Raw genomic sequence first — 24,869 nt, forward strand, 5'->3', positions numbered from 1 at the left:
GCCCCCCGGACCCCGGCCCACCCCCGGCCCCCCGGACCCCCGGACCCCCGGCCCCCGCCCCCCCCAAACCCCCGGCCCCCTGGCCCCCGGCCCCCCAGCCCCCCGGCCCCCCGGCCCCCGGCCCCCCGGTCCCCCCGGCCCCCCCGCGCCCCCCCCCCCCCCCCCGGCGCCCCCCGGAGCCCGGCCGCGCTGCGGACCCAGTCCCGCCACCCCCGAGGTAGGTACTGCCCCTCTCCCTGCCCATCGCCTTCGGCCAGGAGCGATGGGTGAAGCTGCCCCCACCCCACCAGCCGCCCTCGCTGCCCCCGTCACCCCCGCTCTTGCCTCGCCCCGCTTGCCGCAGGAGCAGCCAAGCCGTGGCCACAGCCGCCGGCGCCCAGAGGGGACCCGGTTCTCGGGCATTTCCCGGGGGTCTGGCGCTCCTTCTGCCTTCGGTTCCCGCCTGGCTTCCACAGAAACTAACGGAGCAGGTCTTTGGCGGCTGCCTGTTGCCTCCCCAGAAAATGCCTGTTATGTCTGATCATCCTCCGTATGCACTTTTCAATGCGTTTTTGTAGTGAACTTTGTTTCGTCTCAGATGTGGAACAGGATCATGATCTGTTAAGGAGAGAGAGGAGCTATGCAGCATGTTGGACCACAGACCAGAGGAACAGATAACTACTTCATAGTCTAGACCCATACTTCACTATGGATCTGACTTCAGAAGTTGTACTAAAATACATCAAAAACCAATTCGGCATACAAAAACCAGCGTCTGACTTGGGTACTTGAGAAAAAATAAATCAACCCTCAAGCATACAATGATACATCTGCTGGCTTCACTGGATCCTCTTTGTTTTTGCACTGGAAGGAGGAGGAAACAACTGATCCCTATTGATTTCTCCATGCTACTTGTGAATCTTGTTTTCTCAAATTTCATATCACATACAGGACATTTTTCATTGGAATTGATCATTGAATACTTCAAACAAAAAGATAACAAAACTTCCAGCACAACTAGCAGAGATAAGAGATACAGTGGGTGAAATTTGTCCCTATTGGCAAAGCAAAACTCAAGCCAAGTCCAGATTTTGCTTATTTTTTTGTTTAGCTCAGAAAAATTCAATCCTGCATATAATTTCTTATTTTTTTAAACCCAGGTTTTAACTTAGTTAATTTATTGCATTATTTAAAGTCTTAATGCCAACATTGATAAATACTTGTAATATTTTTTCTTTTTTTTGAAAGTGTGTTCAATAAAAATAGAATACTATTTCATCCAATATATCCAACAGTCAGAGAAAAACCTTATTGTCAGGTGAAAGGAACAGCCTGACAGATTAATATAATTTTAGCTATAGAGAAAATTTTAGGTTGGAAGGCTAAAATTGCCTTGGCATTAATCCATTGTAACATGCAGCATTAGGTTGTGATACATTTTGCAGCGAGGGCTGAGACAAGCTAATGTGTAGTGTACTCCTTCCTATAAAGCAGTCTCCAGGTTAATGACATGCATCCATTTTGCTAATATCAGAGAATGAGATGGTGCCCTCTATGCAATCCAGAAGAAAAGGGAAAAAAATCGCCTTTTTGGAGGTAGAGAGGGGGAGAAGTTACCTTGCAGTCATTATGACTGCCAGGGCACAAGCTTATCACTACAGTGACAACAGGAAAGGAGAAAGAGGTCAGGATACCAGAACTCCAAGACTGTGAAATATGTTGAGAAACTAAGTACCAGAATGATGGTGGCACAACAATTTCTATCTGCAGGAACAAATATGTTGTGATTTAAACTCTGTGTCTTATGATGCTATGATCAACCAGAAACAATGGCGTGCAAACTCTATTTCCAGTGCTCCTGAGTTGTTAATGGAAATATTAGAATACCAGAACAGCTACAGGTAACAAAACCCAGTTAAAGCTCAGCTTTCAGATAATTTTCAATACTTATACAATGGATAAGAAATGCTCATTCCTCACCTGACCTTTTTTGATGGATAAGAAACCCAGAAGTTTCCTTAAGATGCTTTAATTTCTGCCACATGCAAAAGGCATTAAATTCCGTATTGCTCTTAAAACCTTTGCCTGTCTTCTCACAGCCATTTCTGTCCCAATGAATAATCACTACTCACTATTGGGTTTATCTTTACTGAAAACTGCCAGTGATTATTTTCATTAAAAAATAAATCCAGCTGGATAATATTTTGAATGTATCCAAATACTTGGATCTTTCTGGAGTAAAAGGTCTTAGAACTGACAAAAACCCCACCACTACTTTACACAGGTCATCAACAGGTTTTTAAATGCTTATGAAGTTTTTCTGATGGTATGGTGCCTAAAAACATATCTGAGCTAAAGAAGAATATGTCTAGATATTTCTCAAATTTTGTAAAGCTACCAGAATAAATATATATGAATGTTTGCATCAAAAATATTTATATCAAAAAACCAAATTTTTGAATGAAAAATCTTTTTATTAAAATAGCTGAATCTTTAGCTTGATAACCATATTCTCTATCAAGAATTAGTTAACACTTTCTATCTTTAGAATTTTATATCTTAGATAAGCTCTGATCATATCATTTGTGTCTGAAAGATATGCTATTTACTGAACAAAAATCCGGCTACAGAAAAACTCAGAATCATTTGTCAATGAATGTCTCATCTTTTATTTATATTCTCCACACAAAAAGTACTCTTAAGTTAAAGTTATTCCTAGAAACATTGGAATAGTTTAATTTTGGAGATCTAAGTGAAAATAAGAAAAGAGAACAAAGAGAACAAAACAGAAGTTTTCTCTTACAAAGAGAAAATTAAGGCCAGGAGCTCCATTTCTAACGATGTCACAGAAGACCTGCAGAAGCCAAAAATGGCCGATGACATTTAGCGGTGTTCCAACCTCAGATTAACTAACACAATTTATCCCACAGGCATTAAGGTAGAAGCAAAAAGACAATTTGTGTTGGCAGGTGGTATTTAACCCCTCATTGGAAAGATGCTGCTTACAGTTTTTCAACGAGCATCACTAACATTACTATTTTAGCTCCTAGTTAGCTGGCCCAAGTCAGAAATACTGTGCCCTTTCCCTTCCAGTTCTCCTCACAGGGATCTTGGCAAGTTTTACACATTAATTGTGGCCTGTTATGTTTGAAAAGTATACATATTCCCCTTTTATACTGACAAAGTTTTCTTAGATAACTATTTACTTTCTACATTCTTGCTCTCCAAGGAAATTTCTTGATATTTACATTCCTGAAATGAAAGTACAGGTTTGCAAAATTTTGACATAATTGACATTTTTCATCAGTGGGTTGAGGCAACATTTTATGGCACAATTAAATGACCACTGAGAATTAATTTGAAACTAGATTACTAGTTTTTAACTTTTTGACTTCTAATTTAGTTACATGAACAGAAAAAAAAATAAAAGACTTTTTGTATTCCATTCTCCCATCTCTGTAATATCATAACTCACTAGCTGGTTGTCCAATAATTTCAAATGATATAGAAAAATTATATCTTGTTCCACACCATTTAAGTATACTACATTTCCTGTGGCTGAAGAGCAAAAATAGCCTTCTAATGGTAAAGGAATTGCAATATCTATGTAATCAAATCCTGCTGTAATTTCCACAGTTATCTGAGTTTTCTTTTCTTAGAAGAGACAAAGATAATTTCTTGAAATAACAATGACATAATAGCTATACTCAAAAATTAAGCTTACAAATAGGAATATAGGAATTCCTATGTTTTTATTTGATGTTTAAACATTGTTTTCATTTAGGTACTTCTTTTTATTTTTCTTTTAACAAAAAAAGAATATACTCTTTTTTATCTTTTATTGGAAAACTTTAATATACAAACAAATGCATTTTTTTCCTCTCACTTTACACCAGTGTAAACTAGAAGTAATTGCAACAATGTCAAGTAAAACAGCTGTTGGGGGAGGCTAAAGCATAAAGTGATTAAGCACTTCATAAAACTATAGCTGTCGTGATAGTACATCACATGACATTGGGTCAAAGTAAAACCTAGAAAAAATATTTACATAAGGTAAGCAAATAACACTTTGTCTATGAATAATTGGCTTTTCAGAAATATTTGAATGTTTGAGACTGTCTTCTTTCTACGTCAAATGATTTTTACTGAAAAACAAGTCCTCCTGCCCATCTTACCTTTCCTTTTGAAAAATCTGAACTGAAATGCAAGAATAGTGCCCCAGGGAGTGTGTAGCTCAGGTTCTTCTAGACTAGCCTCTTTCTAACCAACAGGCCACATTCCCCTAATAGACTAAGTTTCCAGTGATGCACCATGTTCATTCTTTAAGAAGAAAATTTAAAATGCATGGTAGGAAGCTCCAGGCCATGGAGCTTATCCCATGAATGGAAAATGGATAAATGATTACTTGATCTACTGGTCCAATGAGATATCACCTCTATAATTCCCAGAGAGAAACACTGTATTTTAATCATTGAAAAGTCAACATTTTCTTGGCATATAAATCAGTTTACTGTTTGTATCATTAGTGTTAAATGGCAGCTGAGAGAAAAATCTTGAAAGCAAGAAAGATAACCAATGTTTTATCTTTTAAAAACCCTTAGAGATCTTCTAGAGCAATACTTGCAGACATTATGGACTAAAATGAGCTACCAAAGTTAAAATGTTCTGTTCTTCAGGGGTGCTGACATTTGTTATTCCTATTGGCCTGAGTAGGAATTTTGAGCTTATAGCACCTTTGAGCATCACATAAGTTTTATTTAAGTAGTTATTTTTTAGGCACTCGAGTTTGAAGAAAAAAAATAATTGGCTGTTTAGTGTAGTCTTATGAAAACATGAGTGATTTGCAGCACTTTGGATTCACATCTTAGAAGCATGTCTGTGCTTAGAAAAGTAATGTGGAATCTCCCCACATCAATCTGAAGTGAAAGTTCCACAATGAACGTAGAATTTACTACAAGTGAATTAGCAGAAAAAGAAGTGCAAAGTAATTCCAGAATATCGCTAGTGCATAAGCATTCCTTGTAAATAAGTCACTGATTCATAGAAACGGGATATAAATAAATGATGTTTGAGACTTCTTTGAAATACTTAGAGTTCTTTATATGATACATTTTAGAACATTCCACAGCATCTAAAATATATAAAAATAAATATCTACAGTATATACAAAGTATGATACAATCCAGTCTTTAAAAAGACTTGTAAAGACATGTTCTTTAGCTCATACTGAGGTAAGTAGGTTTCTGTAAAGACTGAGAAGAAATAGGAGAGGCAGTTGTTTTGAAGGAATCCCTTTGTCCCGTTGCTGTGGTCTGTAACACAGCTAAAAGCATGTGCCATTCTCTGGTGGCCTTACATGTACTGAGCCAAAGTCATCCTTGCTGTAACTCCATCGAGGTAAGTTTTGTTATACTAGGGACAAATTTGTCCCAGTCTGCATTCTCTGTGTTGCCAGTGCCTTCTGCAGAAATCCTCATGGCTTCATCTAAATTTGAAGTCATGTTCATCCCTGGTATGTGGAGATGCAGTTCCACTGATTTCAATGGGCTGAGTGTAGCTGGGATACCTGTAAGATAGAGTTTTTAAGATTATTTTACTGTTTGTATCAGGTAGCTGACTGGCTCACCCTGTGATTGTCACTCTTTGAACACTATGCAGGTAATGATCTATTAACAAAATGGGCTGCCAGAAAATGTTACTAATTGCACTTCTAAATGTCAAATTAAGACTTCTTGACTTAAGTCTAAGCAGATTTCTGATGCACAAACCTCAGTTTTCTTACTTTTAAACATTTTTAATGTGTTCCATTACTTATTATTATTTTGTAAATTGCCCTGTGGTTCCTTATCCAGATGCCACTGTGACCAGCAGAGCACTACAGCTTCCTGTGTACAAGCCAGTCAATCATAGAATCAGAATAGTTTGGGTTGGAAGAGAACTTTAAAGATCATCTAATCCAACCTCTCTGCCATGAGCACAGGACAGCAGGGAGAAGAGAATTATGACAAATAATAGATGTAGAGTAAAACATAAACTACAGCCACAGTGTCATCTGTGTTTCATGGCTGTAACCTTGCTTATGCCATACATATAGGAATGGCAACACTACTGGAGAAGAGCAAGCTGAATGCAGGACAACAAACCCCTAAACATTCTTTCTATAGTAAGTGAAAAGAACAGACTTCTTCAGAGGTAATTAATTTAATTATTTTTAGATATGTATTTTAGGAACACATTAGCTCTTCTTGGAGATACCAATTTCTCTGTTATCAATATACAGCTTGTATAGTCCTAACCTATAGTGTCTGGGGGAGCTTCTGGACAACAAAAAAGTCACATCCCTAGGAAAGGAGGGATGAATCCTGTACTTGCAGTGTCTTGTAAAGTCCTTCTGGGATATTACATATAATGTAATAAGAAATAGAAAAAAAAATTTAGGCCATTTTTTACCTATTCACAAAGCTAGGGAACTGCACAATCATTTCGCTGTTTACCCAGAACTGGGAAAGTTTGAACTTCTGCTTTTCATTTCAGACTGTGTTCAATTGTTTATCAACCTGTACTGCAGAAAAATCAAAAGTAGCTTCCCAGATGTTCCTGAATACATACAACACCCACCCAACATGAAAAAGAACAGAAAATATGAGAAAATAAATTAATGTGAATTTCTTATCTGATCAGGCCAACTCACACCAGAATGTGTGGTAAGCAAATGATTTGAAATTGTCAAGGATGTTCAGGTAGTTCAACCTGTACACCCAATTTTGGTTATAATAATTGTTATTAAATATATCACAACTTCAGAGAATTAGCTCTGAGTAGAATACAGCTGTTTATAAACACACTGCAACTCCAGGGAAAACAATTTTCATACTTTCAGGTACCTGCTCTCTATTTACTTAGGAGTCTAAAGGAATCAGGGTTCCAAAGAAAATATTTATATAAAATATGATTACCTTACCCTTTCCCCAATTGCAACTCAGCTCTTGAAATAAATTAGATGAAATTTTGTTTCATCAATATATAACCAAAGTTGTAGCATATTCTATAAGATATTTCTTGTAAGTTACTTTTCCTACAGTCAGCTCTTAATTATAAACACTCCTCTCATTGCATTGTGCTCAGATTCAGATATTGTTGTATGCACAATTAAATTTTACTTCCACAGCACCAAAAGACATAGCGACAAGTATACTACCAGTGGGTAATAGATGCAGTACCATTTGCTGGAAGTGTGTTTATGTTGGTCAATACAATATGTTCTGAAAGTTTTGAAACATTATCAAAATTGCTGATCTGGGTGGTCAACGATTTCCGACTCTCTGTACTGGCACGACCTCTGGTGAGCCGTTCATCATGGTGACTGCGAATGCCAAAGATGCAACAAGAAAATGCTGCTTTAAATTCTTCTCTGAATTTCCCTGTCAACCACAAAAAAGACTCATGAAAAAAACTGTACTAGAAACCGTGTTTCATCAACTTTATAGATTAGAAAAAAAAGCAGCTATCTAAAGCAAAATTAACCCAAAACACCCAGATGTTCTTCTAATGCAGAAGTAGGAAATCACAATTTCAACACCCTGGAGAAAGAGAAAAAATATAACCTTTGTAAGAAGATATGTGAGGTGTAGTATGAAGCCTAAATTATCCTTGGCTAGACAGAACAGACAAACTAGAATAATTTATGAAATCATGTCACGGAAAGTCTGTTGATTAATAACATATCTAACAGAAACAAGTAATTGAGCAATCACAGCCTTAAATGACATGTGAAATGAGAGGGCATGACCGACTTGTATTTCAACCTGAATACATTTTAAAAGAAGATTTAAAGTGTTTGGCAACCCAGTAGTCTGCTCTGGGGCTCAGAGCAAATTGTTCAGATCATCCTCACACTATACACCGAAAAAAACTGCAGCAGGGAAATACATAGTGAGGATCAATAGACTTTTGCCTCCCTGTATTTTGCTGTCATTCATGGTTTTGAAGCTGATTCTGTAGTCCACAGCCAAATAAGACAAATACAAACTAAGATAAATCTATACTATACATCCTGGCTGGTTCTTTGCTCTTGAACCTAGCTGGCACAGTTCAGCCATGCAAGCACTATTAAAGACTCACCACCTCCAAACCCCAGTACCTGCACATAACGTGCAAACTAGGGACAGTCCCTGGCCTGTGCTGCCTCCCAGGCAATATCCAGGGAGACCAAAGCCATGCCAGGGAATTCTCTACCAAATTAATGGCATGGACAGTCAAATTCAAGCACTTGGACTCGGGCCCTGGCACTGTTTAGTTTAGTTGTAGGTAGATAGCCTAAAGGTAATACTTCAGGCAGCTTGTTCCAAGAAGAGGATCTAGCTCCCACTGGAGGAGCTGGGCTGATGTTACACAGTCATTAATCTTATTTGCTATGGCTCATTACATTCAAACTATACATTAAATTTAAATTCTATGTAACTGTAACTTACCACTGAGGAAGTTATAAATAATAGGATTGGCTGCACTGTTTGCATATACAAGCCAGTGTGAGAACGTGAACCAGGCATATACAGTTTCTCTATCATCGGCTTGATTAAACATCCCAAAAACCCTACAGAAAAAGAAAAACAAAACTGAAAGATGGCAAAACTAGAAAACATGTAAAAAGATTTGGTGACTTCTAGACTAATTTTATCTCTGATGACCTATTTGCAGTATCACAGAAAAGCTGATTCAACAGTGCTGGCTTTCTTGAGGCAATGAAGTCCTCTCCCTGTCCCTCAGCCTCCTGTCTTGGTGGTTTAGCACAAAAGAGACAATCAGCACTTTACTTTGCAATGGTGCAGATGCATCACTTTTCTGCTAAGTAACCAAAGTCAGCTGGTGTCAGATAAGCCAAGGAAAGAAGGGAAAAGTTGCTTTTGACATATTCACATCATTGAGGTTCCCTGCTCTAGGCCCACTCTCAAATAAACATGGGCTTTGGAACTGAAAAGTCACTGAGCTGGCCACAAAGCTGAGGGCACAGTAGCAGCTTCTGCCCTCTGGAGAAATCTGCTTTTCCCAGACTCCTTATGCCTAAATTTTGCTATTTAAGTGAAAATCTAACTATGGGTCTACTCTGCTGTTGTAGTCGAGGCAGCCTGTGCAGTTCCTCTGTGATTCAGATTGTAGGTTGCCTGAACTGTCTTCTGGAAGTATTTCTTCCTCTCACATTGCCTACCAAAGGACTTGAGGATTAAAAGTATTCAAACTAGGCCTCAGGAAAGCTCCAGAATTGAGTGGCATTTATTTAAACCTTCATACCCAATGTGAACCTATTCCTTTAAAACTAAAACATTACTCAAGCACCAGTAACAGGCTGCTTATTTTTTAGGATGTTCAAATCTTCTGCTAATAGGTCATTATTTATCAGTACTCCAGAGGGCTCATGAGATATAACTATACCAAAGCCTTAGCCTGCCAGGCACTGTACAAAAACGAAAAAGCATACACAATTATGCCTCAAATGAACTGGAGAGAAGAGGGTAAAAAAGAAAAAACATAGCTTCGTAGGCAAACTGAAGAGTTAGCCTAAGGTGTCGAAATTGTACGTGACAGGGGTTGGGTTTGAACCCAGCATTTCACAATCCTGGGGGCGAAACCACAACACTACACCCTCCTGCTAACTTTCAGCTGCTGCTGTAGGTAAATGCACTTCCAGGGATGCGTTTACACAAAACAAGCTGTAATCCCATGTAAATGACAGGTTTTAATGAGGAGACAGGCTAGATCATTTTCATGAGGAAGAGCTTGTTAAAAAGGGTTCCACAATCTGGTCTTTAGATTAAGTAGTATGGATAAATTAGATTTTTTTGTTGTTGTTGCAACTGTATGCTTATTTTCAGTTTCTTTGTTGAGAAACAAGTAAGCTTATCCTTCAGAAGTATCTGCCAGAATCACAGGAAACTCATAACAGAGGATTGTTTTTACACAGAAAGCTCTACCAAGTGTTTACCTTTTCAATACATTGAGGATGCTAATTGGTAGATAGCAAAGTGCAAAAACCAGGAGGACAACCATCAGCATACGTGCTGTTTTCCTTCTTGCACGGATCTGTTTTATTTCAGCTGCCACAGCACTAATCTTTGACTTCGTTGATTGTCCTAGCACTCGGGGCTGTGCTGAGGACTGCAGAGGCTTCCATTTTTTCTGAACAACAGAAGAAGTTCCTGGGATCTAAGAAAGACAAAATAAGGGGCACTTTGAAAAATTAGCATTGCGGGTAGCTTTAACAAGAAAAAATAGACATGTTGACGTAAGCAATGTAAGCTTGCAGGGAAAAGCAGGGTTTTTTAATAAATTAACTGATGTAGCTGTAAAAACAAACCCAGTTTTGGACACACTTCAAGGACTGCAAAAAAATTTGCGTTTTATCCAAATATAATTGATATATTTAAGTTTTCTTTACTTCCCACATACCTTGTGTTTTCAGACTATCACACTTACCATCCCTATTGCTGCAATTATGTTGTTATAAAGTTGCACATTGAATGTTTTGTTGTATGGCAGAGTAGTTTATCCCATTAACATGCTGTTAATTTTAAGTACTAAACAGCTTTTCAGCATTGGAAAACAAAGATTTAAAGCCTACATATTTAAGTGCCATAAAACTTCCAAATACTCAATCTAGATGACAATGAAGCAGCTAAAGAAAACACAGCTGAAGTATGGATGTCTCTGCAAAGCTCTTCAAAACTGAATGTATATACAGTGACAAATAGAGGGGAATCATGGAAGAGTACCAAGACACAGGAAGAATTAGGTTAGCCAAAGACACCTTGCAATGGGTAGATGTAGCACCATGCTATTAAAAGAAAAATCTCTGGTTTTGTTTCCTGTGCCCTCACATTAGCCAAGCCAAATAAAGCAATTTTGCTTCAGTTCTTCAAAATTATTTCCTGCCTTCAGCCAAATGTGAAAGACTACAGATGGCAGGGAATTTCTCAGACAACTTTATTACAATGACGTTAATGATGTTTTCAATGTTACACATTGTGAAAACCTTTTGGGTAGAAATATAGTTTTATTCACGTGTAATACAATTATCTGTGAGGTGACTAGTGTCATGAGTGTAAAATAATTCATGTTTAAATGTATCTTAAAAATTCAAATTGTCTATTGTAACAGTTAAAAAATGAGGACTTTTCCACACAAACTGACCAGAAAAGAGTGACATTTTGGGATATTTATTTCAGAAAAAAAGTAAGCTAAAAAGGGAATACTGTTAAAAGCATGCACATTCAGAATTGTTCTAGAACAGTTATTATGTTGGGTTTGGTTTATTTTTTATTCTCAATAGCTTCTTTGCACAGACAAGCCCTTAATTCAGCATTTTTGTGCACCATCAAACCTGATTTACAACTATTGGAACGTTTTGGCAAAGTTGTGTTGTAATGAACAGGAAATCAATGAAGCAGAACAAGGATTATGTTATAACATTTATTTTTTACTAATGTGCATATGGACTTAAAGCAAAAAAAAAAACCCAAACCAAACCACCTTGTACTTACCCCTACTGCGAGTTCCCACTCATTCTGCTGAAATCAGCAGTATCAGTTTCATACCTGGACATGTCTGTCCTACTGCAAGGGATTTACCCTGCTTGGCCGTAGGGTGCAGTACCGCAATGTGTCTTTGCCACACACTGCTGAGGTAATATGCTGTCTAAGATTCTGATTCTAGCTTATCAAGGGTACTTTGATGTTCTGTTCTCTATATTTGAAGCAGAAGTTTTCCTTCCTTTTCAGTCATATTGAGTTACCATATTGTAGCAAGAAGTGGAGATAGAAGCGGAGAAATTCAGCCACGTCTCTCCCTCATGATTATGTCAAGTATTCACTTAAAGAAATCTGTGACCAGCTTTCATGTAGGTAGGAGCAATTTAGATGAAGGGACACATTATTGTGGCTCAAAATTGTGGACAGTTATTTCTACAGAAATGCTGGACATGACTGCATGGTTTGTACCTTTGTGTGATGTCTTTTCTGGTATTTAAGCAGTGTTTAATACCAAGAGGTGATCAAAGGTAGAACTATGTACAGTCTCACTGTACTATGTATTAAATTGCTACAACTTAAGGAGTTTGTACTGCTACTGTTACACCAATATGCAATAATACAGCAAGACTTTTATCAGGAAAGAAAACCACAGAAGAGCTTTATACCCACAGATGCATAGCTGAAACAGTAGGTGTGGCACTTAGGGACATGGTTTAGTGGTGGACTTGGCAGTACTAGGTTAATGGTTGGACTTGATGGTATTGAAGGTCTTTTCCAACCTAAATGATTCTATGATTATGTATGTACAAGTATACACATGCCAGCATAATACATATTTGCTTTTCAATAATGAATCAGTTATAGAGATAATAGTGGAGAACCTCTGTAATTCCAATGATCTACTAAAAGACACTAGGTGCGTCCAAACAGGTACTAACCGTTGCAGTTATTTTCTTATGTATCTTTGCTCTATCCCGTCAAATTATTGTCATGAGGTTTATAACCAGAGGAAAATATAATAACAACTTGCAAAGATTGGAAGGGTGTATTTTACCTGCCAAAATGAAAATCGGTAGGGTTCCTAGTTATTGATAGGAGTAGGCTTTAGTGTCAATGCATTTGGACATCAGTAAATTGAGGCATAAGGTATGGAACTTCATAATACAAATTATGTATCAACAGTTTTATCGTAAGTCCATCCGGTCTTATTCATTTGTTCAGAATTTTTAATCTACTTAAATCCACAAGAGAACATAGCCTTCCTTCTAAGTCACTACTTCCTTGCTAATAATTAAAATAAATTACTCAAGATCTGTTGTATTTGTGGCATGATTGTTCTTGTCTTTACAAAGTTGAATCATTAGTTCAAAGATTGCAAAGCTTATATTCAAAAAGCTGCTTGAAGGACACAATCAATAATTTTAAGGGCTATTGCACAAAGTACGGTAAGGATAGCTTGTAAATCTATCTTACCTTTAGTCATCTGAAAATTTGCATGCACAACGCACTCAATTTTAAAAAAGAACCTTTATTAAAAGCTTAAGGCATAGACGGCATCTGCCATTTGCTGTGTTTTTTCTGTCATGTACATCTGGAAGGCTTATTGCACCTTGCAATAGGATCACTATATTAACTGAAGTTCTGGTGAACAGCATGATTTCTTAATTGAAGCTATTATCAAATAATACATTTAAAGCACTGTATTCATTTTCTCTACATGACTGATTATGGCACACCTGTTGCACTTAGAAAAATGCCTGATGTCTGCAGCCAAGTCACAGCTGATAATAGATATGCTGTGGTTTTAATTTCACTTAGTGCAACCTCTTATACATAGTGCTATCATCTATGCTAGGAAACGAGACAGCTGTAATTTTACATCATTGATAGCACTAAGCCTGTAGCATTATTTGTCTTTTTGCCACTGAAAAAAAAAAAAAAAAGGGATCATCCTAACCTTGTCAGCATGCAAGATGTACATAGAGAAGAAATATTGTTAAGAAATAGCTCAGCTAATACAATCGTGGGAAAAAAACCTAATAAAACAAATAGGTTTCCAATCGTCCAACTTCTGCTCTGAATCTGAACCAGCATTTTCAAGCTATAGGCAGGTTAAGAACAATTGTTCTGCATTTAATTAATGGAGAGTTTGAGAGAACAAGTAAACTGTAAAGAATGTATAGAAGAGAGGGTTAAGAAGCAATATGGTGATAAGGTCATCGGGTACTACAGGACAGATAACTATTCAGTAATACTGAGCATCTTAAAGATATATTAAACTGAATTTAATTTCAAAACTAACCAAGCAAAACCTTTGTTCTGGGGAGCAGTCCCTTCAGATTGTAAAGGTTAAATTTTACCTTCAAGCTACCTTGTTATTTAAACTTGTAAGAAATTACAAGCAAGTATAATAATTTAAAGATAAACAGCAAATGGGGTTTAATCTAATCTGATAAGAAGTGAAAATAATTGGTATTAGGATGTGTTGATGATAAGAGAATGCCTTAAACCAGATTTGTTTTTTTCCTGTTTTAGTTATTTGCAAGAGACTTGTATTCTCAGTATAAGATTTTATTTTTGCTTTTAACATATGTATATTTAGAAATCTAAAATCTGCTCGTGATTTCTCTGATGGATCAGTTTAAACTGCATGAAAAATGCTCCTGGTATTATTGGTCAGGACAGGCTAACTCAAATTTGGATGGTATCAGACATAATGGTGAAACTGAAATGATTCACGCAGATATCTTGATGGAAATGTCAGCCACTGTTAGAGCTATTTGAGAAAACAGGAGAGGGAATATCTTGCATAATGTCTTCAATGGGATGAGTTTATTGTCCTTTACAGAATGACAGGGAGGGGGTAGGAGAGAACTACAACTATAGATAAAACCTGAACAAAGCAGACGACAGCAGAAAGAACCATGGACTGATGTATGACAGATTAGTGTTCACACCCAGGAAACTATTCTCAGGCTGACACAATGTCAAAATGTTGGAGGGGAAAAAATATTCCTGAAAAAATTCACATTAATTTTTGCCACTTCAATTCAAACATTCTTTGTGTTCTTGCTTGCTTGGGTTTTTTTGTTTAGTATTTTCCCCCCTGTATTTTTAACTTGAAGCTTGAGAAAACCAGATATTCACATGTGAAATCATGCCAATTATTTGTCAATAATTCACATAAAATGTTACTGGCAACAGCCAGCTTCACATCAGGCAATTTCAGTCTCACAGTTCTGATAGCTGGACATTCTAATCTAACTTCTGTTCAGATTGGACCTGCTATGAACCTGAGACTTCATAGAATGAAACATAAAAATAAAATATTTAACAGACTATTTACAAAAGTAGAAGGTCAATCCCCACTTTTGACTGCTACAGGAGATTTTAGTGGTAGAAGGTCACCTAAGGTATTTTGGTAAGCATTTCAGATACAATGGGAGGGATCTTTCCTCTGCCTATAATCAATCTTTCTGTTGCCTTTTGCCCTCTCCCCCTCCAAACCCTTCGCAGACATGAGGCAGAAGGGGTTCACATTCAGCCTGACTGCCTTCATTTTTTAATGAATCTCAGTGCCTACCCAAGGTCACTGTGAGCCAACGGTGTCTCTGAACCTGGTAACAGTGCTGAATGGGCAAACAGAGAAGAAGGTTGTACATGGGAATCTGCACATAAACACGACAGAAAGCAAGCAGAGCTGGTGTTAAGTGACTTACCTGGCGACACCACAGCTTTCGAAATATTTGCAAATAGGCCAACACCATAAGACACAGTGGTGCCATGTATGTTACCAGAAAAAAGCACGTGTGATATATTTTGGGGTATACCTCAGCTGGAAAGATAATTCAAATAAGAAAAGAGCATTTAAATATACATACATCAAAATCACTTTAAGCTAAATTATTCATAAAGGTATGCATGTTTTTCAAACATAATAGGTTCTAATGGAAGATATCTCCAATAATATTATGGTCAGAATTGTTTTTTTAATAACTTCAATATAAATTCTGTATCTATTATAAACATGCTTTTATCTCGAGCATCTCCTCTATCACAGTATTGCTTTCATATCACATTATTACTTTAGGTATGAAGTCTTAAGAATTTTTGCTTTTTATGAAATCAGTGAAAGATAGAAAATTCCATTACCTAACAATAGCTGACTAATTATCTAACCTAGGCCATCTTTGTTGTATTTAACAGGTTGTGTAACTGTCTTCAGTTTTAATTCTGCAAAGATTACTATGTATCCCTGAGTAAACTGCAGTCTCTCACCTATAAACAGGATGTAGACTCCAGCACACAGGATGCTGATGGACAGAGAGACAGACCTTTCTTAAATCACTTTTTGCTGGCAGAATAAACATGATAAGACTCAGTGATTTATTATTATGATTACATTTTTTTAAATAGAATTAATTTGGTCAAGTGCTCTAAACTTAGGAAATTTCCAAAATTATTTTTGACTCAGCTTTAACAATAATGACTTTGCTACTACTGTATCCTAGTTTCCTGTGTATCTCTTTTCAAAAGACAACTTATGAATGTTATTTGCTTAGAGACAAACATCTTACAAGTGTTGTGAGTGTATAGTGTTTTAAGAATGTTACCTCATAAGCTTCATTATTAGATTTTAGCAGAATGCGCAGTGGGTTTCTGAAAAACTTGCTTTCACTTTTGTTACATCAAATTTAGTTTGATATTACCAAATGTTTGTATTAATGACAACATTTATGGATGACCTCAGAAAAGGAATTCACATTAAGGAGAGTGACAATACATAGCAGAGGAGAAACTGTGCACCCCATGAGCAGTTCTACTGCATAGTAAACCTAAGTATTGCATTTTGGCTTGAGTAAAGAAGAAATGTTTATGATAATTTCCAGAATTTCGAATGTTTCAGGATGGTAAGATCTGAAACTGAAACTGTATTGACTGTAGTTCTAATTAAAAAAAAAAAAAAAAAAAGGCAAAAGGATTTGCATGAGATCAAAACATTGGTAAGTCAAACCTATTTTCTGCCTCAAAGTGACTAAGATTGTGGACCTTATCAAACAAGAAGTCCCTTTGCACACCAGGAGAATCCCTGAGAGTTTGATGAGACAAGGACATACAAAGACTTGGACCATAACTCTCTTAGCAGGGAAGAGTACACCATCTCATCAGCTTCAGGCTCACCCTCGAACCCACTCTCAAGTCATATCATGCTCAGTGTTGGGCCTGATAGTGTCATCTGGTTCACCAGCTAGAAAAACTTCAGTACCAGGGAAAGAGAAACTTCTTATAGCAAAATCCAGCCCATGTTTGTTGCTAGCGAAGGTAACAGAGACATTGCCATTGACATTTGACAGCTCTGATGGATCAAGGTTCAAAAAAATTCAGATAAGCAGCATTTGCCTCCTTACTTGCTCTAACATCCTGTAGCAAAACCAGCTTACCAACTCTTAACTAGCAGCCGCAGCTACTAGATCCTGTCAATGCCCCTGGGGGAGGCAGACCATTTGGAGCAGGTCTTTCATAATTTATAACGTGGGTTTGTGTATTGACTGATGATCTCAAACTTGGTTTTGCATTCCAGAAAATGCAGCCTCACAGCAGTCCTGTCAAACACAGGAATAATAACATGCATGCTTCATAGGTGGAGAAATTAGGGAGAAACTGGAGTAACGTGACTTACTGGGATCACAGGAGGTCAGAGCTGAAAGTACATTCTTTCTGCTCAGAAGGAGGTGCCACCTGCCCCATCAACACTCTGCAGGCAACCAGGCCCCTTTCAGGTAGAAGGACGGTACATATTTAAAAGGCCATCTGGAGTTTATGGCTTCCAAATTAGCATTCCAAGTAAAGTGAAACATTAAATGAGCCTAGCTATCTACAAAGAACTGATGGACCAAGTTGGAGGAAGATCCTAACACTTGTCTTTGAAGTTTAGCCACCTGGAAAGTGCCAGCTGCTAAACATCAAAGGAAACCTACCCTTCCTCCACCCAGGGCAAAGCCCTTTGTAGAACGTTTCCCTAAGAAGCATGACTCTGTTTAGCTTCTCAAGCCAAAAAAAAGCTTTAAAGTTGTTTGACAATCACAGCAGCAAGAAGGAGGAAGGGCTGGTTTGGGATACCATTCATTTATCAAGTGAGTTCCAGGCTCCTTGAATGAGAAAATCAGTCAGTCTATGGTCCTGATGATATATCACCTGCCTGGCTGGGACTGCTGGACCTCTTACTGCCAAGCGGAAGAGGAGAAAAGTGTCTTTGCCTTCAATGGTCACATAATGGACTTCAGAATAGGCAGAGATCGTTCTTAGCTAGAGTAACAATCCCCTTAAGAAGAAATTAATGATTCTCACATCACTGGCAGCTATTTTACAGAAAAGAGAGAAGGGATGAAAAGCAAGCAGGTGGTCATGGGGATTGGACTGGAGTGAGACCCATGTTCCTACTCAGCACCAGTCATACCGTATGATAACTCCACCTGATAGAGGATCACTATGCTAAAACAAGCCCCCTTCTGTCTGCTGCAGGGCTATTTTAAATTTTTCTAAAGCTTCCTTCTCAGCATTGTTTTCCAGTCCTGGACAGTTGTTCAATGAAGCAAGGAGGTAGAAGACTGAAACTTCAGCTTCTGGATTTTTGCCAGAATTTTACTACATTTGTGTAAATACATATATACATACATGTATACATATACATATACATACAAACTGAAAACAACCCAGACTCAAAAGGTTTTGATATATCTAGCAAATGAAAAATTCCCTTAAGCCATAGGTGCATAATGAAATTGGTACTTTTGACAGCTTCCCTAAGAATAGGGAAAAACAACAAGACTATCAAGTTTGTTGAGCCTTAGTAGAGAGTTCCCAGGTTGTCTAGTCTCAGGAAGATACCTGTGAGGTTTTGGAGTTACTAACATGAAGCAGCAATGCAGATATAAGAGTATACTTTAGAATAAAGCTTAATAAATAGGGATGTTAGGGAAGTGGATGCCCATAGCAGAGAAAATTTGACCACACAACACAGTCCTTTCCAAACTATGTTCCTGTGTCAGAGTATTTATAGTTATCCAATAATAAAATTACATTTTCAAAGCTGATATATTATGCTTATCAATTTATGATAGCATCAAGCATAATTTTAGTATTAGCAATATTATTACTTCTTTCTGCATTAAAAAGTCCCACAAGTTTTTCCTTAAATTCTGGACACTTGGATAAACAGGATGTATAAACCTTCCTGTAATAATGCAATTTCCAGCTATTTGTTTCCCAGAATTAAGACAATATGGTTTTGTATTATTTTATGAGTAGTCTAAGAGGAAATGGAACACAAACTCTTCCCTTTGTTTCCATTCAACCATGCAGTTTTGGGAAAGGATTATCTCCATATTCTTTTTATCATTTCCAAAGGGGTTGGCTAATGCACTTTGGCTAACACTCCTTCTGCAAACAGCTCTAAGAAAATGCATTTAGCTGACTTGGACACATGGTGAACTCATTTTAATATATGTTTCTTTTATTTTGGCACTTTATCATCAAATTCAGCTCATAGCAATTACAGACTATTATGGAACTGTGGCCAACACTGGCTCCTTAAGTGAGTCTGCACAGGTCACATGTTGGAGCCTTCTGCATTCCCAAATAAAATATTGTTATTAGACAGTACTCGAAATGAAAAACCCTCGGCCTAGAGTTGGCAATGAATTTTATATTCAAGAATGCCAGAAGCAATTAAAAAGAAATTGAGCTCCATTTGCAGTCATTGGCAGCTCTCCAGCAGCATGCTTGAAATCTTACCAGTAAGGGTGGCCACTATTTGTTCACCATTAAGGACCCCAAGTGTCACAGTGCTGATCAGACCTTCCTTACAGACACTTGCCAGACGTGTATGGTTTTCAGCAGCTGGACCTAAGTCTGGGTAGGGTACAGTGCTGTCTCCTGCTTTGGCATCCCTGACATTTTCCTGGACATGGCTTACCATCAGTCCTCCATTGCACCTCATGTTTCAGTGACCCTGAGTTCCCAAAATTACAACAGACTTCCAAAACACTTTGGAAAGTATCATTTAGCACCCCCTTTTTGCAGTCCCAGCCTTAACAATTCACAGTTTAACATCCTTGGGATGTACAGTGTACATGATGCTGTGCAAAGAATTCATTAGATATACCCTAATTTTAGACAGCATAAATTATATACAGTTCTAAACAAAAGAGTAAACACCCAAATATAAACCCTTTCCTCTAAACTGACTCTCCTATAGGATTCACTCTTGGTCTCTTGAGAGTGTGCAATATCTACATCTCCACTTTCTCTTTACAAATACAGTTTTCATAGGACAATGAATTTCTTTCTCCTTCAACCTCCTCGCCGTTAGTTTTCTTTGACTAGTTTTCAATATTCCCCTAGTCAAAAAAGGGAAAACAAAATCCAACAAAAATGCAACTACTTTCTTTGAGAACATTAGCTCTTTACTCCTTCTGGCCTCAAGGCTCACCAGTCTTTTCAAACTGTTGCCCTGTTATCCGTGTCCTTTTGTTCTTCTTTTTGGGGGCCTTTGTGATTTCAGTAGAAAAACTGCGTTTTCTATGCTTTGGCCCAACTCGATGTCCTTAGACACTTTCAATTGAATGGAAACTGTAGCTAATGACATTCTGTTCTCCATAGTCTGAAAGGGTTGTTAAGATGTTTCTCTTTCCCTCTCTATTATATTTTATCCTCATTGATAATATATGGTTAATTCTACATTTGCAAAGTAATTCCATGATTTGAGCAATCTGCTTGTAACTTAACACAAAGAAAGGTTCTTCTGTCAAGTTGCTATGATAAGCTATTATTAAAAAGTGGAGAGGATTATTTTTTATGGATAGCTGAAAGGCACCAGCAGAATAGCTAGCAATGATGGTGCATTATCATTACAAGAATAATTCATTAGAAAGGCAGTAGGATAAAAATAGGATTGTTATCTTTCAGTGAAATGAAAAGCATCCCATTTCAGAAAACTAACGTATTTTTAAAACTAACGCATTTTTAATGTAAAATTATTTTCATTTAATGCTCAATATAAATTAAAAAAATTAATAATAATTTTGGAGTGTTTGCACTTCATTTCTGAAGCCACACACAAAAAGAACTAAATCTATGAGCAAGTACTTGCCTTTGTTATAACCCTTTCTACTTCTCCAAACATGCAAGCAAAGGCTCACAGCATAACCTGAAGATCAATAGATTTCATTTTGGACAAATACACTTCATCAGAGTAGAGTCTTGCAAACATGTGGGAGTTTTTTTTCTTTTGTATAACGGGTGCTTCAGCTCAGACATATCTGTGGGCTGCAACTCCTTCAGTGCAGCACTGAACAACAGGCATTCTTTAAAATAGTTCCAAGGCTACTACAGACACAGTAGTTTGAAAGCAACACTTTCCTGTCAGGAATCAAAAAGCGACCAACGCAGATCTGTAAATTTTGAGATTGCATTCCCCGATGAAATGCTCTCCCAACTCCCTAATTAATAAACTACATAATTTTCATTTCCTAGATTGATGAAAAGAATCTTTGCTGCAGATCTAACCTTGAAGTGACGAAGGCATGGATAATTAGTTCTGCAGCCAAAATGAGTGGACACAAATTGTACTTGGAGTGTATGCTGTGAAAGAAAAGTCACATAAATACTGCAGCATCCAGCAGCAGACGAGGATACAAAATTGTTCACAGATGAAGAAAGAACACTAGAAGTAAAGAGCAGATGTGTCCTCTCCAATGAAACAGCAAGGACAATAGTCATAGCTTAACAGAGGCTTCCTCTAACTTACAGACTTTGAGTGCAGCTGTGTCTGCAATGAATGCCAGCTAGCTAATAGCCATCTCTGTCCCCTTGCCTTGTCCCAGAGGACTAACAGGCATGAAGGAGCAAAAGAACAGGGAATGTGATAGCCAATGTCTTCTCATTAATCCCTGCGGAGGCCATTAGCAGAGGAGGAACTTCCAAAACAGCACATGGAAGAGCCCTCAGCAGTTCAAGCTGCTTAAGCTAATTTATCACACTAATTAAGTACAGGTGTTCAGTTGTATTTTATCTTAATTGTTTACAGAACTGGAATCTTCTTCTACAGAGACAGCTCTCAGAGAGAATCTGATTGGGTTTTAGTCTAACTCGAGGCTATTAAATAGGCACCTTTTAGTTATGTGTTTTGGCAAACTTGGCTTTATTTTCCTGTGTGTGAATATCGGTATTACCGATGGTCATTATATCCAGTGTCAGAGTCACAGCATGTAACTCACACGCTCTGTTAGCACTGGAGTTGTGCCAAGGCCCACCGGAGTGGAGCCCTAACCATTCAGGTGGGTGGCTAACACCACTTGCTGTGAACAGAGACAAAAGAGAAGTAGTTACTCCCTGGCAACCCTTACGACTTCTTACAGCTGAATTCAAATACAGAACAAGGTAGATTCAAAGTTAATCTGGAAAGGCAGAATTACACTTCTTGGAAAGAATAATTTGTAACTGATTACGTTTACAAAGTTACTTAAATGATCTTGTCCATGACAAATTTCAAACTGTAGACTAACTCACTACCCCATATTGATGACATCTCTGTAAATTCTGAAATGACATTCAATTTGCATTGAAGTCGCAGGAGGTATCTGTAAAGACTAATCAAATATCAGCAATTACCAAAAGCAATATATCAGGTAAACAGAAATCCTGTTCTTGTGTAGTTATTTCTTAAGGCTAAATACTTAAGTCTTCGTAAACCTGTAATGTCCATTGATCACAGACTTAAATAAGCATAAGTATTTAAGGGGTGGGAACATTTTTGCCCTCCGGGAAACATTAACACGGTCAAGACACAAGCCAGCCTCATTTATTTAAACTTGGTTTCAAATGTACTTTAAGGCTTAGCAATAGAAAAGAAAATAGGATTTCACAGTATTTGAAAAATGGTAGTTCTAAGAAAGCTTATATAATTAGGAACATTTTGTGATATGTTTATATAACTTGACTGCATATTGATATGTCCCAATATTTTTATTACTTTACAGCAGTACAAATTTAGTCTTTATGGTCAATGACACACTCACCTCCCCAATGCTCATCACACACTGTGAACAAGGTGGTTTTATTGGCTAATCCTGGGAACGCACTGCTGCACTCCATAACAATAGCCTGAGGAATCATTATGATGCAGGACACAATCCAGATAATTATAATGCTGTTCCTTGCTCGTTTGGCCGTGCTTTTAAACATCAAAGGGTGACAAATTGCATACCATCGATCCAAAGCAATGCAGCTGAGTGTTAGTACAGACACAGAGACTGAAACTGTCTAAAGAAAAGGAAATATTATGTAAATGTAAATGTCATTTTTTCAGAGCTTTAAAAATTATTTATTGTAAGTTTTTCCCAGAGTTCTAAAAATTATTTATATTTTCAACATAGTTAGATCTTTATCTGCAATTATTAAATAGAATTTGTTCCCAGAAAAAGTCTTCTTTTAAAATCACTTCGTACAGAATTACAACCGATATCCTTATCTCCTGTAGTCCCAGTAGAAACAGGACAATTCACAGTTTAGGGTGCTACCCAAACTGAGTAGGTGTGGCAGGGTCAGATTCTGAAAGAGCAAATTTATGCAACTTAGAATTTGCACAAATTTATCTGAAAAAGTACTTTGAAAACATCAGACAACTAATTAGATCTTTTTTTTTCTTTGTAGAACAATTATATTTGTTTGTTTTCTATGTTGTATTTGGACACCAGTACCATCATTTTGCCTTTTCAGTTTTCACAGGAACAATGGAAATTTGAGGTCTCATAAAAAAACCAAAAAAACTAACAACGATTAGCTTAAGGCAGATTAAGTCATTTTACCTTCTATTCAGTATAGGAAATAGCCTATCACTTTGGTTTTACTCTTTCATTCTGTATACTAGGTGATCATTTCAGTTACTCTTCAGATTTTCTTCCACCAGAACAGAGGCTTTGAAAAAAAATTTCTGATTTGGATTGTATTGAGTAGGGGACATACCTGCTGCAGAACTGTTGCCTTTGACAATGTGGCTCTTCAGCCCTACAGGTATCTACTGGAAATATAAACTGTGCTGAAGGCACAGAGCTGATCACCTGCATACATTCAGAGTTCTGCTTAGTTCTTTTGATTTATGATGACTGAAAGGCCAAGCAGTTGTCATTCTAGTATGCCCAGCCAGTTCATCCAACCAGGTGTTCTTGGAAAAGGTATTTCTCAATCATTCTGATGCAAATGTTCTCATAATTAAGTCCACTGGTAAATGAGTGGTGGCAATTATTGCTTAAGGCAGGCAATCTGATTGGTTCCCAGTGAACCTGGGTACTTTGATTATTACTAAAGAACACACAGTATGTCACTAAACACATATGAAAGCCCAGACTCTCTTCAGAAGCTTGGATTCTCTGTCCTGGACACTTGTGTAGCTGCTTAGGCTCACATGCACCTAGAGAATAAATGACTGCATCTCAATAACAGACATTTTTATTGCTTTAAGTCCCTTCTGAATTATTAAGAAAGATCACAAAAAGTGAAGAGCATTAGACAAATGTTCCAGAAAGTGTATTGCCCAAGTCTAACAAGCACATGGATCAAGAACAATGTTTATTAAGCGTAAACATTTTCACAAGTGGAATAGTCCTTTAATCCTCAGCATGTACCCTGAAATATCTATTTCAGTAGCTGGGATAGACTGCTGTAAGATTAGCACTATTAGGAAGATACTATTGTTCTTTCTCTTTTTCATAACATGGGTAATGTGTACACAAACACAGTAAAATAATACCTGTAAGTAGGGAATCACTTTGCAGAGGGGCTGCCCAAAGAACCATGTTTCTGTGATGTCCACTACTAAAGTTGCTGGAAGACAAGTAATTGTGACCAGAATGTCAGCCAGAGAAAGATTCACTATGAAATAGTTGGTAACTGTCCGCATGTGATGATTCTTCCACACTGCAATGCAAACTGAATTTGGAAAGACAAGTTACTGAAATGGAAATGGCTTAGGAAATGCTTCAACAGGAAAACACACAGCTTTGCGGAATTAAGGAAATGCTCATGTCCTTTGTTTAGCACAGAATATTTGAATATGTAGTTCAGTGTATGAACCACGTGTTTTCTTTTAGAGTGGGAACAAGAGGGTACGTGTAGAGAGAATCTTAGTACACAAAGAATAGTTCTCCATAGACCATAGCATGGGAAATAATCCGATATGTAAAGCAGCTTACTCTCCTGATAGTTTACCTTCACTAACTATTCACATAACTTTCTTCATGTCTAGTTTAATCCATTGGCTCTAGTCTATGGCAATACACATCTACATTTGTAAAAGGTTACCTTTTTCAT

The 24,869-nt window shown here is 37.5% G+C and overlaps 1 protein-coding gene across 2 annotated transcripts in view; it reads right to left on the reverse strand.

Moving 5' to 3' along the window:
• Positions 1-203: 203 nt before the first annotated feature.
• The window catches only part of HCRTR2 (hypocretin receptor 2), a 68,838-nt gene continuing 44,172 nt past the window's right edge, over positions 204-24,869 (reverse strand). The window contains exons 2-8 of one of the 2 annotated variants that reach the window (XM_080389162.1): positions 24,310-24,488; positions 22,580-22,823; positions 15,221-15,336; positions 9,959-10,179; positions 8,451-8,572; positions 7,200-7,400; positions 204-5,545 (exon numbers count right to left, since the gene is read on the reverse strand). In XM_080389162.1, the coding sequence (XP_080245288.1) occupies positions 5,352-5,545; positions 7,200-7,400; positions 8,451-8,572; positions 9,959-10,179; positions 15,221-15,336; positions 22,580-22,823; positions 24,310-24,488 (1,277 nt within the window). In that variant the 3' untranslated portion in view covers positions 204-5,351. Of the gene's footprint in view, positions 5,546-7,199; positions 7,401-8,450; positions 10,180-15,220; positions 15,337-22,579; positions 22,824-24,309; positions 24,489-24,869 lie in introns of those variants that run through there. The other variant, XM_080389161.1, reaches the window with a different exon arrangement.

Source organism: Falco punctatus (genome assembly GCF_963210335.1).
Source record: "Falco punctatus genome assembly, chromosome: 5".
Classification (NCBI taxonomy): domain Eukaryota; kingdom Metazoa; phylum Chordata; class Aves; order Falconiformes; family Falconidae; genus Falco; species Falco punctatus.